The 15,579-nt window shown below is 39.1% G+C and overlaps 1 protein-coding gene across 1 annotated transcript in view; it reads right to left on the bottom strand.

The window, feature by feature from the left end:
• Positions 1 to 15,579, bottom strand: part of AK9 (adenylate kinase 9) — a 125,328-nt gene that overhangs the window by 37,641 nt on the left and 72,108 nt on the right. The window contains exons 21-25 of the mRNA XM_089664724.1: positions 14,621 to 14,827; positions 12,437 to 12,573; positions 10,497 to 10,709; positions 10,111 to 10,377; positions 3,825 to 3,946 (exon numbers count right to left, since the gene is read on the bottom strand). Coding sequence (XP_089520850.1) covers positions 3,825 to 3,946; positions 10,111 to 10,377; positions 10,497 to 10,709; positions 12,437 to 12,573; positions 14,621 to 14,827 — 946 coding nt within the window. The remainder of the gene's footprint in view (positions 1 to 3,824; positions 3,947 to 10,110; positions 10,378 to 10,496; positions 10,710 to 12,436; positions 12,574 to 14,620; positions 14,828 to 15,579) is intronic.

Genomic DNA, 15,579 nt, shown 5'->3' with positions numbered 1-15,579 from the left:
TATTAGGAGAGTATCTTATTACTATTTTCATATTGACTTAATGGTAGCATCTATCACCATTGTTTTTCTCAAATCATGTTTGTTCAGGTTTCATTAAAATGTGTGTAAACCTTCACAATTTAATCAGTATTAAACCCCAAAGCAAACATTTATTATACTGCTGCTTACCAATTTTTAGATGTCATGGTTGCAGTATTTTTTTTAGGCTTTATTTCTTTTATTTTCACCTGGTGATCCGGCCAGTCTGTCTATTGTTTTTCAACAGATCAAGCAGCTCTGCAGATGTAGCAGTTAGGGGGTTGAGACAAACCATTTACCATTGACAAGGGTGCTTACAATTATCAGCTTTTATTTACAGTATTTAAGTAAAACCTTTCTCCTAAAAGAAAAAACTGATGCTATAACTGTTTAAAACATGTGGGCTGGGGTTTGGCTTCAATGTACTAATGTATTTAAATTTGCAAGTACCTCTAACCCCCCTCCCCCATCCCCAAAGGTGTCTCTGGTGCTCCTTCATCCAGAGTGGGGGCACTCTGAGGCAGGAAAAGTGTTACTGGCCAGATCAACAGGTGAAAACAGTGGGAAAATAGCCTAAAAAAGAAAACTAATGCAACCACCACATCTAAGGATTGGTAAGTGGCAATATGTAACATTGTTGGTTTTGTGTTTAATACTGCTTTAACTTATTTTATTTTCTCCTTTTTAATTGTTGTATCTTTTTGAGGAGTGAAAAAAGGATTGAACTTGTCAGAAATGCAGAGCTGTCCTGTGTGCACGTCCCCTGTTATCTTAGACAGTCCTCCTAGCTCTCATCTTGAATTACAGAATGCTTAACCTTTATGTGGTGGAGATGGAAGAGTGGGAGTAGAATCATTTAGCAAAACACAACTGGGAGGGCTGACAACACTCAGCTACAAAAAAGCTGTGTGTTTTCAGCCAACAACAGGACTTGGAGCTGAGTGCACATCAACATATTTTCTGTATTTGGATAAATGGAAATAACATGGGGTAATGTATTATAGATATACTGTACACTGCATATGTTTTTTTATTTTGCCTTTACATATGGTATAATATTTAAATTTGATCCCATTCTCAAAGTGTTACTAAACCCAGGACCCTGCATTCACTATATCTGGTCTCCCACAGTACACACAACATGGAAGTGCAATTATTTTAGTAAATAGAAACTGCTAAATACCTTTTCTCATCAGCAGTTAGAGCAGTCTTGTGACTTCAGCAGAGCACTGGTTACAGCTTGCAGGAGGAGTTTTCTTTGTGCTCTAGAAGAATGTGAAACCCCTGACCTCTGTCTGGACAGTGCTGATTGGCCCTGTGCTGATCACATGCACTCTCCCAAGAAAAAAAAAAAACTCTCTAGCAATACACACCAAACCGAGCATGTGCATGTGACTACGGATTCAGTCTGTATCAGGTGGTCATTTCAACAAGAGGAGGGGAAGAGAAGAAAACATCAAACAGCCCTTTTACACAATGCAGAGGATTAACCCCTTAGGTCCTACAGTGAACATAACAAGCATTCTTTACTGCATATACAGACTGATTTTACTGTTGTGGGTTTAGTAACACTTTAAGGTTAATAAGTCTCTCACTGCCCATTGATGGCTGACATGAATTAGTTACAAAGTCAGCAGGCAGTATATCCATGTACAGTATATTCATAAAGTACTGCTCATTTGGCCTTGTGTCTTTAGGCTCCTTCCACACAGGCGCTCAGTCTGTCCATTTTGAAAATCAGACAGCACTACATTCCTATGGGCAAACAGAAGTAAATGGACGTCATTTACATCTTCCACTTCTGTTCGAGTCCGTTTTTTTCAATGGAACAAGTCTGCATTTTTGTTCTATTTAAAGGATAAGTTCATCTTTCGAAACATGTTACACCCATATTCAGGGTGGAACATGCAACATGTTACAAATGAACCCCCCTGAGCCCTCGTTGTGACTGCTAATGGGGGATCATCTCCTCCCGCTGGCTGTCACAATTTAAAAAAATGTGGCCGAGCAGGGGTTCGCCGCGTCACTCATTCGCAGTGTTCTGTGAATGAGAAAACTACAAGCCCCAGCAGCCTTTGCAGCTAACGGCCTGTAGTTCTCAACGACCTACCATGCCGCTGTGAGCACTGTGGCAGTTTGTTAAATCTTCCTGTCAGTAAGTATCGGCTTCCCCGTACGAGGTACGAGGAAGCAGATACAGTGACAGGTCTGCAGGAGACCTGCATTGCATATGCTTTACAGGCTCCCAAAACAAAAAATAATAAATGCACATTTTTTTTACCTGCAAAAAATGTGTATTTATTATTTTTTGCTGAAAGGTTAATTTATCCTTTAACCTCCTTAGCGGTGTTCCCGAGTGTAGCTCGGGGTAAAATTTCCATACCAAAAGCGGTAACCCCCAGCTACACTCGGGCTTACCATGCGGCGCTGCTCTGGGGGTCCCTGCAGCACTTACCTTGTCCTTCGCTCCCGCGATGTGTCCCCTCCAGCGTCCCTGGCCATCTTCTCCGGTCGATGCTGGCATCCGGCTTCTGTGTTCCGGTCCCTGTGACGTCGGGACGTACGGGCGCCGACACCGGCGGGAAATTAAAATTTTTTAAAAAATGTCATTTTTGCTGTCATTGCTGTTTCAATGCATTTCACATACATTTTGTCCCTACTGCTTTGTCCTGTGCCCTGCCTGCATTTTTACTGTTCTTTCTGCCTGGAAACTGAGAAAAGTCCATGGCGTCCAAAAAGCATCCCTTTATGTCAAAAGCAGTTTTAAAACAGCGATAGTAAATCAGAACCACTTGCAGAATTGAGTGATAATGATTCGTGGAGAAATTCGTCATCAGACACTGAAAACGATTTTGCGACTTTGCTCAGTGATGTGCGAATTTGCCTCTGTATTTCAAATTTCAGTGTTTTTGGTTTGATTATATTATTGAATTAAATTTATTATTATTATATTATTATTTTTTATGATTATTTATTAAATTATAATTTATGATTTCGTGTTTCAAATTTTATCATATCCGGAATGTTTACTAGACTCTTGTTCGGACAGATTTCAGTGAGTTATTCCTAAAAATTACAGCCTACAATAAAAAACTACATATTTCCATGCAAAAAAATGGTACCGCTTTCAGCACAAAAAATCAGAAAGAATCATACCGCCAAGGAGGTTAAAAAACAAAAGCAGACAAAAAACAGCTGTAAACAGATGAAAACTAATGTAAACAGAGCGGAACTAAATGGAAGATGGATGTTAACTGATGTAAACGGAATCCATTTTTCTTTGCACAAACATGGCTTAATGAATAACACTCATGTGAAAGGGGTCTTGGTCTCTAATTATACAGAATGGGTAATGGGTAACACAATTATGTAAAATGGGTAATCTGTCTTATCATTGATTGCCTGTTATAAATACATATAAGGGGAATTGTTATTCCACATTTTATGTGATTTTAATCATTGTATATTGTTGTTGTCTTTTCCTGTGGTATATTCATAAAGATGTTATGGTTTACAGTTACCTTGTAGTTAGTGACCCATTATAGGAAATTTTTCTGGTCATTTAGGAATTTAGATTTTTTTTTCTTCCTTGGACAATCCTTGTATAGCCAATAGTTTCTTGCATGTGTAATGAATAAAAATGACTATATATCCATAGCAAGAAATGATTACTTATCTGTTTTAATTCTTTTTATTGCAATAGTTGTGCTAGTGAGTTTTTTTGTATATACTGTAATATACTTGCATTTAATTATACAGATGCATTCCACATTTGGCAAAGGAATTAGTGTGTAACATTAAATTACCGAAAAGGTTCCTTGGTCCACCATTCTGTTACAATCTCATCCAGCACTTCAATTGGTAGGGGTTCATTGTCAGTTAAATAAGACTTTATGGCCTCCTCCTCTACTGTGAGAACAACCTCTTCCTTTATTAAAAAAAAAAATACATTCAATTATGTTACTATCGTTCTACATCACAAACTCAAGCTCTATGCTCTAGAAGACTCTTTCTCACAACTGTTGTGCTAATACTAGATAACTGAATGAATATATGTCTCTCTGCCAAATATGAAAATGTCTTAAATAATCAGTCTGTAGAGGGTTCCAAAAGGTAAGAAGGCAGTGTTGGGCTTTCTTTGTAGAAAGTCCAGCAGACTTTGCAAACTCATTAATGCACACTGTAAATGTCTATCTGTTAAGTAATGATTTATTAGAAATACCTAAAACACTATGGGGTTGATTTACTAAAACTGGAGAGTGCAAAATCTGGTGTAGGTCAGCGTACAAGCCAGTTAGCTTCCAGGTTTTCTTTTTCAAAGCTTTATTGAACACGCTGAAGTTAGAAGTCAACTGGTCACCATGCACAGATGCATTGGATTTTGCACTGTTCAGTTTTAGTAAATGAACCCCCGATATTACAATTTTTTAGACTGTATGTTCTTGATATCCTTCATCTGTTTGACCCCCGCCCCCATCCTAACTTTTGTATCCAAATAAAAGTGGAAATTAAGCTCCAAACTTTCTCCTGAAGATTGAATAGAGACAATGGTCTACCATATTCAAATGTTATATCAATGCAACTGTTGTTGAACCTAACTGCTATAAGCTTTTAATGACTTAGTAGTGTCCCAGCCCATATCTCCAAAATGGTCCCTTGTTATTTTCAAAACTGTTTTCGTGCCTGGAACATGGCAAACCCTTTTATATTTCAATATTTTTATTGAAAATCTGTAGAAACAGTATACAGAAATATAGAATACATAACCCACCCGCATGATGAGTTGTAGCAAAACAATTAAAGTCATGGAATATTTAGTCACAGAATAATACATCGACCAATAATGTAGTAAACAATAAACTGGGAACCCCAATAGGGTTTAGTCATGTTTAAGCAATTATTCCAGCAATCAGAAAGGTGTGGGTATTATCATATAACCAATTAACAAAGGTAGAGAAACCAAAATTGAAAAATGATTGAAAAAGAGGGTAAATAATAGATTTGAAAAGAGAAAAAAAGAAAGAAGAAAGAAAGAAAGAGGGCCAGCCAAAAGTCCATTAAGTAACAGAGATATATCTAATCCATGGATCCCATGTGTGCTCAAATTTAGAGGTATTATTGTTAATTATACTAGTAAGTTTATCATTAATCATAATCCAATTAAGTTTCTGTTTGACCAAGTCCAGCGGAATTGTTGACTATCTCCAACGTCGAGCTACAGTAATTCTTGCCGCCAACAAAAGATAAAGAATTAATTTAACCAACTTCTTAGGAATATCAGTGGGCAAGATATGAAATAAAGCTACTTCAGGTGATCTGTGTATATTAATTCCCATTACTGAATAAATGAAATTAAATAAACGGATCCAAAATCTAATCACCACAGGACTATTTGAGTACCTTCCTCCAGATTCTGACAACTCTTTCTTTTGTATCTTGGAGACCTAACCCCCATTCTTTAACCCTGAAGTACAAGTGAGTGGAGACTCCTGATTCCCTCTACCCCCCCCCTCCCCAATTTTCCTGGACCCACCAATTTTTTATTCCCCACTCCTTTTGCTACTCTTATCATCCACTTTTCTTTCCTTTTTCCATGAAGGAAACCACACCACTCCAAATCTCGCTTCAGCTGCAGGGGAACCAGCATGACAGCCAGGGAAACCTGCCCTGCTTCGTGTATCAATCCAAGAAACGAAAGGCCGCATGCTGATGATGTCATTCAAAGTAGAAAATGTTATTAAATCAAATAGATATGCTGTGATTTCCCACCTGAGAACTGCCCATGTGACACATTTCATGATTACAGGCTTAGGATGGCCATACATGGATCGAAACTGATTAAAAACTGCTGAACCGGCCTAGATTCGATCAATGTATGGGCAGGCTAATTGGAGTCAATCCATTAATCAACTTGAGTACAACCAGCCTGTCAGATCTTTCACATTTGATTACTGCCAGAGGCTATAGCCACTAGCAGTAATTATTGTGCTCTGCCAGCCAGGAGAATCTCTTTTGTTCAATAAAATGTTCCACTTTAAAAGGATATCACCAGTGTGCAGCCCTTTGTTTTTCTTTCAGCTCTTGTTCGAGAAAAATAAAAGACACCTAGCAAAGGCATTATAATATTAGGAGAGTATATTAATACTATCCTTCTTAGTATAACTAAAGGCAAAGTGTTGTTTTTGTTTTGGACAGAGTGGAGAGGAATTAGAACACTTGTCAGGTTTTTATTGCCCTCTGTGCCCCATTAGGGAGATTCACTGACTCTACTTATCCAGTTTACCATTATCACTGAGAGTCAAATTGAAAAAAAAAAACATATTTTGAGTTGTCCTGAGAAAAGCAATTGAGGGGAAATCTTCCAATGGGGACACCAATTCTGGTGACCTGGGGTGCTCCAATGGATTCCCTTAATTTGCAGGAATTTTCTCTCACTTCCTCTTTTAGGACTGTTATAGGACAAGAAGTGAAGGTAAAACTCACAATGAAGAACAGTAAAAAAAAAAAAAAAGAGGAAGAAAACCGATGGGTTATAATCTTCCCTTACTCTATCCAAACGTTTTGCCTATAGTTCTGTTTTAACTTAATGGTAGCATCTTTTACCATTCATTTTCTTGTGTCATGATTGATCATGTTTCATGTATGAAACTGTAAGTGTATGCAGGGCCGTAGATAATTTTTTTTCCTGGAGGGGTTCAGCCTTGGGTACCCAGAGGAGAATTTTTAGACATCGTGCTTACCACTCTGTGACAAATTGTGGATGTGGCAAATGTCCGTTAACAGTGGGAGGGGCTTTCAACTTGACCCTAATTACTGTGTACATGATAATTTATTTCACAGCCCTTGTACTCCAAAAATATGCCTTAATGACTGTGCTACAAGCAAGTGTCTAACAGATATATACAAAACCTCAGCACATTGTTTTGTAAAATATGAAACTCTACCATACATATGTTTTTCTGCACATGGCCTACCATGAAAATGAATGTCATTAACACTGACTCCTGAGCAACCAGCATCTGTTGTACAATATAGCATAAATAGTGCAGGGGTCAGGAGTATGTCATATACAACCTAGCATAATCAGTCTGCTTTAGGCAAAACCCTACTGGCCACAGCAAAGCCCTGTGTCATCAAACAAGTATGAAACGAAAAACATACTCACATACTCTGTGCTAATCAAGTGAAAGGTAGCCAGCAATGCTCTGGGCCTCCCTCTCACTCCTGGCATTAATGTGGCCATCTGTCTTAGTAGTCCAAAGTGCAGAGGTCAAGACTGTGTAAACCACAGAATGCAGAGATCAAGAATGTACATAATGTACAGAAGGCAGGGGTAAGGAGTGCACAGAGCACAAAATGCATGTCTATCTAATGGTATTTAAAGGGTCAGGGCTTGCAAACAGATAATTTTGCCCTCTCTAAGGCCCTTTTCACATGGACGACCCAGGGGTCAGTAAAAACAGGCAACTGAGCCCCAGTTTTACTGCCGGCTGAACTCCCACCTAAACTCTAAAAATGAGCTCTTGGAGGCTGCTCACATGCTGTGGCATTACAGCCGTGGAAAATGTAACACAGCATGCTGTGTTGACTATCAAACTTGCCCATTCAACTGAATGGGGTTGCGCCACAACTGCGAGCCAAACACCTGGCCTGTGGTTGTGGCGCATTAGCACCATTATAAACTGCCATTTTGCAAAAAAAAAAGAAGCAGGCATTCAGGGGGTGACAGCAGCTGTTAAGCCGCACTCTGAAAAGTGATCCACCGCAGTTCACTTTCAGAGCTGTGGCTAGTGTGAACCTAATAAGACATAAGAACCTGGCCTAGTAACAAAAAGATGAATACTACTCCAGATCAGTCCACACCTATCTGCTGCTTACGTTTGCTGGGTGCCGACTTGGTTCTTAACTGTGCAGTACAGCAAAATAGAAACTCTGGACAACTGCAGTCCAGTAGCCACAAAAAGTCCTTAAAAACAAAGCAATCACAGTGAAAGTAGGGGAAAAAAACATGTGTTTCACGCTAAACTAGCATTTACTCATAGCACATCAAAAACACGTTGTGCTATGAGTTGCTGTGTTTTTAAAGTATGGGGTTTAAAAAAAAAAAATGATACTCTCCTGGGTGGATGAAACATTGATCCAATTCTACATCTGTCCCCCGCTGGCTCTGCAATGAGAACTGAGTGATCGAATACCGCTGATCGCTCAGTTCTCCCCCTCCGTTCTAAGCAGAGAGCGGTGACTGTCAGTTACCTGCTCTCTGCCCTGACCCCCGGGGCTCACTAGAGCGTCGGGCTGTGGAGGGGGCGGGAGCGGCTGTCTCAGGCTCTTGGTGGATTGCTGAGAGGCTGAGCCAGGTGCCAGTCAAGGCATCTGTGTAGATCCTGACTGATCCAGCGCCTGGAGCAGCTGAGGGGCGTAAGCAGACAGCAGACTTTAGCCCGCTGTTGGCTGAAACTGGAATCCATCAGCCCTTAGCTAGGGCATGCAGGCAGGAGGATGTATTTAGCTTTGAAAACCCCTCCTCTGGTCCTGAAGACTCCTGGGATGTATGACATCATTTGCCTAGGCCTGGAAACCAGGAAGTAACTGAGGAAAAGTAAATATAATAATCCTTCCTATATATTTCTTAATACTATCAGCATAAGGATTTCAAATAGTCAATGTTGAGAGTAAAGTTCTAATTTAGGTATTATAACTGAATTTTCTGAAGCTGTATTTGTTTCACCGTTTTAAATATGATGACAGCGTCTCTTTAAAGTGTATGTAAAGATAAAACGTTATTACTAAATGTAGATAGAATAAGGAAAGATTGAGGTCCCTATCAATTTTATATATTTGCTGTGTCCCCTTAGAGAGATTTCCTATTATTGTTTCTGAAATGAAGCAGGAAGTAAAAGGTAAAATCTTCAGATTGAGGTGCTATTCCTCCTGGACAGCCACTACCAGAACAGTTGTTACCACCACATTCTGCATTGAGATATTGATCACCAGGACCAATAGTGAGCTCAATGTCCTGAGCAGGGACACAGGGGTCAATAAAAAATAGGTAAAGGGTTCTAAACCTTCCAAAATCCATTAACTCCCCTGGAGGTATTCCCAAGTGTAGCTCGGGGTTAACTTTCAGTACCAAAAGCGGTAACCCCGAGCTACACTCCGGATTGCCGTGCAGCATTGCTCAGGGATTTCCTCTTGCACTTACCTTGTCCTTCGCTCCTGAGATGTCCCCCCTGCCGCGTCCCCAGCCATTTCCTCCAGCCGATGCTGGCATCATTTTCTGGGTTCCATTCCCTGCGAGCGTCGGGACGTATGGGGATGGAACCGGCGGGAAATTCAAACATTTTAAAAGTGACATTCACTCAATACACTAAAATCACATAGTAAAACATTACTGTATCAGACCATTTCACATACATTCTGTCCCTAGTGCTTTGTCCTGTGCCCTGCCTACATTTTTACTGTTCTTTCTGCCTGGAAACTGAGAAATGTCCATGGTGTCCAAAAAGCGTCCCTTTAGGGCAGAAGCGGTTTTAGACCAGCTAGAGAACAGCGATAGTAAATTAGAACCACTTGCAGAATTGAGTGATAATGATTCGTGGGGAAATTCGTCATCAGACACTGAAAACGATTCTGCGACTTTGCTCAGGAATGTGCGAACTTGGCGCTCTATTTCAAATTTCAGTGTTATTGGTTTGATTATATTATTGAATTAAATTTATTATTATTATATTATAATTTTTTATGATTATTTATTAAATTATAATTTATGATTTCGCGTTTCAAATTTTATCATACCCGGGATGTTTACTAGACTCTTGTTCAGACAGATTTCAGTGAGTTATTCCTAAAAATTACAGGCCTACAATAAAAAAACAACATATTTCCTTGCAAAAAACGTGTACCACTTTGAGCACAGAAATACTGACATAATCAGACTGCTAGGGAGGTTAAAAAAGGTTTAAAAATAAGCTTTTTATGTAAAAACTAAAAAAAAGTTTTGGTTTTACATACACTTGAAGAAATAATAACTAGGCAGTGCTCACAATCCAGACGTCATTGCCTGTCTGTGTTAACAGATGCAGATGCAAATACCTTTGAATCCTTTGATTCCTCATTTTTACTTTCCTCTGAGTTTCCATTTTCTAACAAAAGCAACATGGCTTCATCAGTTATGTCTTCTTCGACTGATTCTTCTTCGTTGTGAGGTCCGACTTTTTTCTCCAGCTTAGACAGCATGATCTCTTGCAGGCGTTCTTGAAACTGGATGTGGAACATTCCCAACTTGTTGGCTAACCATCTTGCATTAGCTGTTTTCCCAGTACCACCTGTTCCAATCAAGAGGACTCTCAATGGTGGAGCCTGAAAGAGCAGGATGTGAGAGGCTACTACAGTGCCAAGATAAAGTAAAAAAAATTATTACAAGTTCAAATGTATTCATAAGTACTATTAGAGTCTGAGCTTGATATGAAAAACATTACTTGTAATGGTTCTTTATGGACAACATAGTTATCAGGATTCTCTAGAAATGTATTTCTTGTTTCAGGGCTTGAGCAGTAGTAGGTCTTCTCTCTGTATAAAGCAGCATTATCCTGGAGTCCTGGCTGGAGTATAAAGTTGTCCTTTATTGCCACAGGGCAGAAGTGTTTGGTATCCCCATAGTGTTTCTTCTTTTCACGGATAACGTCTTCATCCTGTGTGAAAGTATTGTTTTGCATGAAATGACATATTATTGTCTAGGTAGTAAATATAGAGAAAAAAAAAGTGGTAATTAATCTCATTGGATGTAACCACTGTAACTATTTTTTATGGGAAAATTTATATAAAGAGCTGACATACTGTACATGTCCAAAACATCTATTTCCATAATTACAACAGACATGTTTAACTGGTTATTGGTTTTAAATGAAACATTTTACAAATTAGAATTTTTTTCTTTCCCTATAACTCTGGGAGTCATGCCAATTCAATAACAAGTCCAAGGGAAACCTTGGAAACTGAGAAATAGTCCAAAATCTCAGCAAATATGCGATAGCTGAAACAGACCGGCATGTAAAAGGATTAAGAGGTTCCTACATCTGACAAGTTCTGATTTATTTCTGCTATAAAATTTATGTGGATGCTTAAAGCCATGAGAAAATTATTGGGGGCCTACCACTGGTGGCCTTCTCATATGCTAAATTCGTGGCAGTGTCTGGCTTTTGAACCACATCGCAAAAATAAGTCTGCAATTTCATCTTCCATATGTTTCTCCTAATAGGTGTCATTAAGGGTCCATTGCCTGATCTGTAATGTCATTCTCAGCAGCAAATTTCGGTCAGCAGGTCCAATGATTTATGGCCAGGATCTGCTGATCAGCTTAGTGAATGACAGTACAAAGCACTGAGTTTACTAAGGACACATGGCTTTGCACACGAGCAGCATGCAAAGTAGGGAGAAAAAACAAACACGTGTAATAGTAAAAGCAGAACAAATTCAATATTGTTAGGCACACAGTTATCCCTTTGACTGCCCCTAGATGTTAACCCCCTCCCAGCCAGTGTCATTAGTACAGTGACAGCGTATAGTATTATCACTGATCACTGTATTAGTGTCACTGGTGATGTCAGTGTCAGTTACTACATAGTGTCAGATTGCTTGCCACACTATCAAAGTCCCACTATAAGTTACTGATCACCGCTATTACCAATATAAAATAAATTAATAAATAAATAAAAATTCCAGTATATATACAATCATTTGTTGATGCTATAACTTTCACATAAACCAATCAATATTCACTTAGTGGGATTTTTTTTTTTTTAACCAAAGACCTGTAGCAGAATATGTTTTAGTCTAAATTTATGAAGACATTTGATTGTTTTATAGCAGAAAGTAAAAAAAAATATATATTTTTTTCAAATTGTCAGTATTTTTTGCTTATATAATAAAAAATAAAAAAAAAACTAGTGGTGATCAAGTACCACCAAAAGATAGCTCTATTTCTGTGAAAAAAATTATATCAATTTTGTTTGTGTACAGTGTTGTAGGACCGCGCAATTGCCAGTTAAAGAAGCGCAATTGCGGCTAGCAAAAAATGCCCTAGTCATGAAGGAGGTAAAATCTTCCAGAGCTTAAGTGGTTATGTTTTTTAATTATTGTTATTAAAGTTGTATGATCAATATCTTACGATATATAGGTGAAGCATAATCACATAATTTGAACCACCATTCATGTTAATAAACACTACTGGGCTTAGTCAGTAATGTACAGAACAAAGTAAATTACACAATAAACCACAGCAACAAAACGGGTGATCATATACTTTGAAAATTGTGGTTTGAAATGTAATTGGTTACTCTGGGGTATTGAAATCACCCTTGCTCTTTGCTTTATGGCACTGAACAAATCTATATGACTTTTGTATTGAGCTTGCACTTACTTCTTCTGCATCTTCATTCCCTTCTTCTTCCTCTTCCTCCCTTTCTTGATCCTCAGCATCCAGCTCTGCCTCCATGTCTTCTGCTTCCTCATCTATGTCCTGAGAGGTAACTTCCCTTCCTTGATAATGAAATGGTTCTGAGGAAACAGTAAGAAGGATAGTTACAGCAAACCCCGTGTGGATATTTTTCAGTACATACAGTAAGCAAATCTGGACATGTACAAGTAACATTGCGTTATCTTCTCTCCTGTCTTTCTTTTTATTAGTTTTTCTTATACCCCAACCTCTGCACTGTTATATATAGTTTATTTCTGCAGGAAGATTTTTGCAATTTGTGGTGGACATTAAGAAATCTGTAGGATGAAGTCAAAGTATTTTTGTCAAACATTTGTGTTTTTTTTTTAAAAAATGCCAACAATTTTTTAATACAAAATTGCACAGCTTTTACTCTTTTGTTAAATACAGTATCTCACAGTACACCCCTCACATTTTTGTAAATATTTTATTATATCTTTTCATGTGACAACACTGAAGAAATTATACTTTGCTAAAATGTAAAGTAGTGAGTGTACAGCTTGAAAAACAGTGTGAATTAGCTGTCCCCTCAATATATCTCAACACACAGCCATTAATGTCTAAACCGCTGGCAACAAAAGTGAGTACATTCCTAAGTGAAAATGTCCAAATTGAGCCCAAACTGTCAATATTTTGTGTGGCCACCATTATTTTCCAGCACTGCCTTAACCCTCTTGGGCATGGAGTTCACCAGAGCTTCACAGGTTGCCACTGGAGTCCTCTTCCACTCCTCCATGACGACATCACGGAGCTGGTGGAAGTTAGAGACCTTCTGCTCCTCCACCTTCCGTTTGAGGATGCCCCACAGATGCTCAATAGGGTTTAGGTCTGGAGACATGCTTGACCAAACCATCACCTTTACCCTCAGCTTCTTTAGCAAGGCAGTGGTCATTTTGGAGCTGTGTTTGGGGTCATTATCATGTTGTAATACTGCCCTGCGGCTCAGTCTCCGAAGGGAGGGGATCATGCTCTGCTTCAGTATGTCACAGTACATGTTGGCATTCATGGTTCCCTCAATCAACTGTAGCTCCCCAGTGCCGGCAGCACTCATGCAGCCCCAGACCATGACACTCCCACCACCATGCTTGACTGTAGGCAAGACAAACTTGTCTTTGTACTCCTTACCTGGTGCAGCCACACACGCTTGACACCATCTGAACCAAATAAGTTTATCTTGGTCTCATCAGAACACAGGACATGGTTCCAGTAATCTATGTCTTTAGTCTGCTTGTCTTCACCAAACTGCTTCATCTTTAGAAGAGGCTTCCTTCTGGGATGACAGCCATGCAGACCATTTTGATGCAGTGTGTGCCGTATGGTCTGAGCACTGACAGGCTGACCCCCCACCCGTTCAACATCTGCAGCAATGCTGGCAGCACTCATACGTCTATTTCCCAAAGACAACCTCTGGATATGACGCTGAGCATGTGCACTCAGCTGCTTTGGTCAACCATGGCGATGCCTGTTAAACCGCTGTATGGTCTTGATCACCATGCTGCAGCTCAATTTCAGGGTCTTGGCAATCTTCTTATAGCCTAGGCTATCTTTATGTAGAGCAACAATTCTTTTTTTTCAGATCTTCAGAGAGTTCTTTGCCATGAGGTGCCATGTTGAACTTCCAGTGACCAGTATGAGAGAGTGAGAGCGATAACACCAAATTTAACACACCTGCTCCCCATTCACACCTGAGACCTTGTAACACTAACGAGTCACATGACACTAGAGAGGGAAAATGGCTATATGGGCCCAATTTGGACATTTTCGCTTAGGGGTGTACTCACTTTTGTTGCCAGCAGTTTAGAAATTAATGATTGTGTGTTGAGTTATTTTGAGGGGACAGCAAATGTACACTGTTATACAAGCTGTGCACTAACTACTTTACATTGTAGCAAAGTGTCATTTCTTCAGTGTTGTCATATGAAAAGGAGTGTACTCACTGTACATGTAAGCAGTGTACTCACTTCTGTGAGATACTGTATATTATTAGAAAAGTTGTTAAGAGTTTTAATAAAGTACTGAAATAACTATTGTCATAAAATTATTTTTTTCAAGAGAAAAAAAAAGGTGTATCATTATCAGTAGGGGCACCCAACATTAGTACAAACTCACTTTCCATAGCAGTCACTGCCTCCTGTAGAAGAGCTTCTGGTGATTTATTGGCCATTTCCAGGTGAGTAACATTTAGAAGAGATGTGTCACTGAACACAGGCTCCAGCAGATGCCAGTCCTCATTAAATGTGTTTATGAGTGCCTTCAGAGGCCCCATCTCTGGCACATCTGGAAATCCTCCATCAGGAACTTCAGGTAAAGCAATTTCTGTTAGGAATTAAAATCTCAGATTGTTATTGTGCTTCTTAAAGTTAATTTTAAGGAAACGTATCAGAATTTTAAGTGCATCCGATGAGCGATGAGAAACGTTTTTTATAAAGGGAGAATTGGAGTTGCTCATAACACCCAGTTAGATTCCAATTGTTATTTTTTTCTAGAGGAGGTTAGAAAATGAAAGCAATGAAAATAATCTTAGAAAAGATGTAGCTGCAAGCAGGACCCATGGTGTGCAGTTTCATAGGGATTCCCAATGTGATTACATGGTTATTAACATTGTGTAAGTGTGGCCAGTACCAGAATGTCACCACCTAAATGCCATTTTTCTCTGGGTTTGTTCCTCTTGGTCACAGAACTCCATTTCCTCCTCTATCCTTTCTCTAGTCAAGCTGTTAGTTTAGGCAAGAGGTGGAGATTGTAGGTGCTGAGCAAACATCAGAGAACCCATAGGCTAGCCATACATCTTACAAAAAGTTTCTACGATGTCTAACTGTAATCAGTGGGTCCATGTATACAGTCTATTACATGATTATCCAATCATGCAAGCCTTTGCACTATTTAGTTCAATATAAAGTGTAACAGCGAGAGGCCCTATCACTGAGAGAATATAGGAAAAAAACATTGCAAAGAGCAGGTAAGTATAACATGTTTGTTTGATTTTTTTTTTTAAATACAAGAGTTTAGTGTCACTTTAAGGGTTAATGCGACATTCTATACTATGGTTTCTGAGCAGAGAAAGCTGT

Source organism: Staurois parvus, unplaced genomic scaffold, assembly GCF_062004578.1.
Source record: "Staurois parvus isolate SC_StPar_1 unplaced genomic scaffold, SC_StPar_1.0 ptg000048l, whole genome shotgun sequence".
NCBI lineage: Eukaryota > Metazoa > Chordata > Amphibia > Anura > Ranidae > Staurois > Staurois parvus.
The sequence above is the reverse complement of the archived record's forward strand: the minus strand, read 5'-3'. Positions and strand labels throughout refer to the sequence as shown.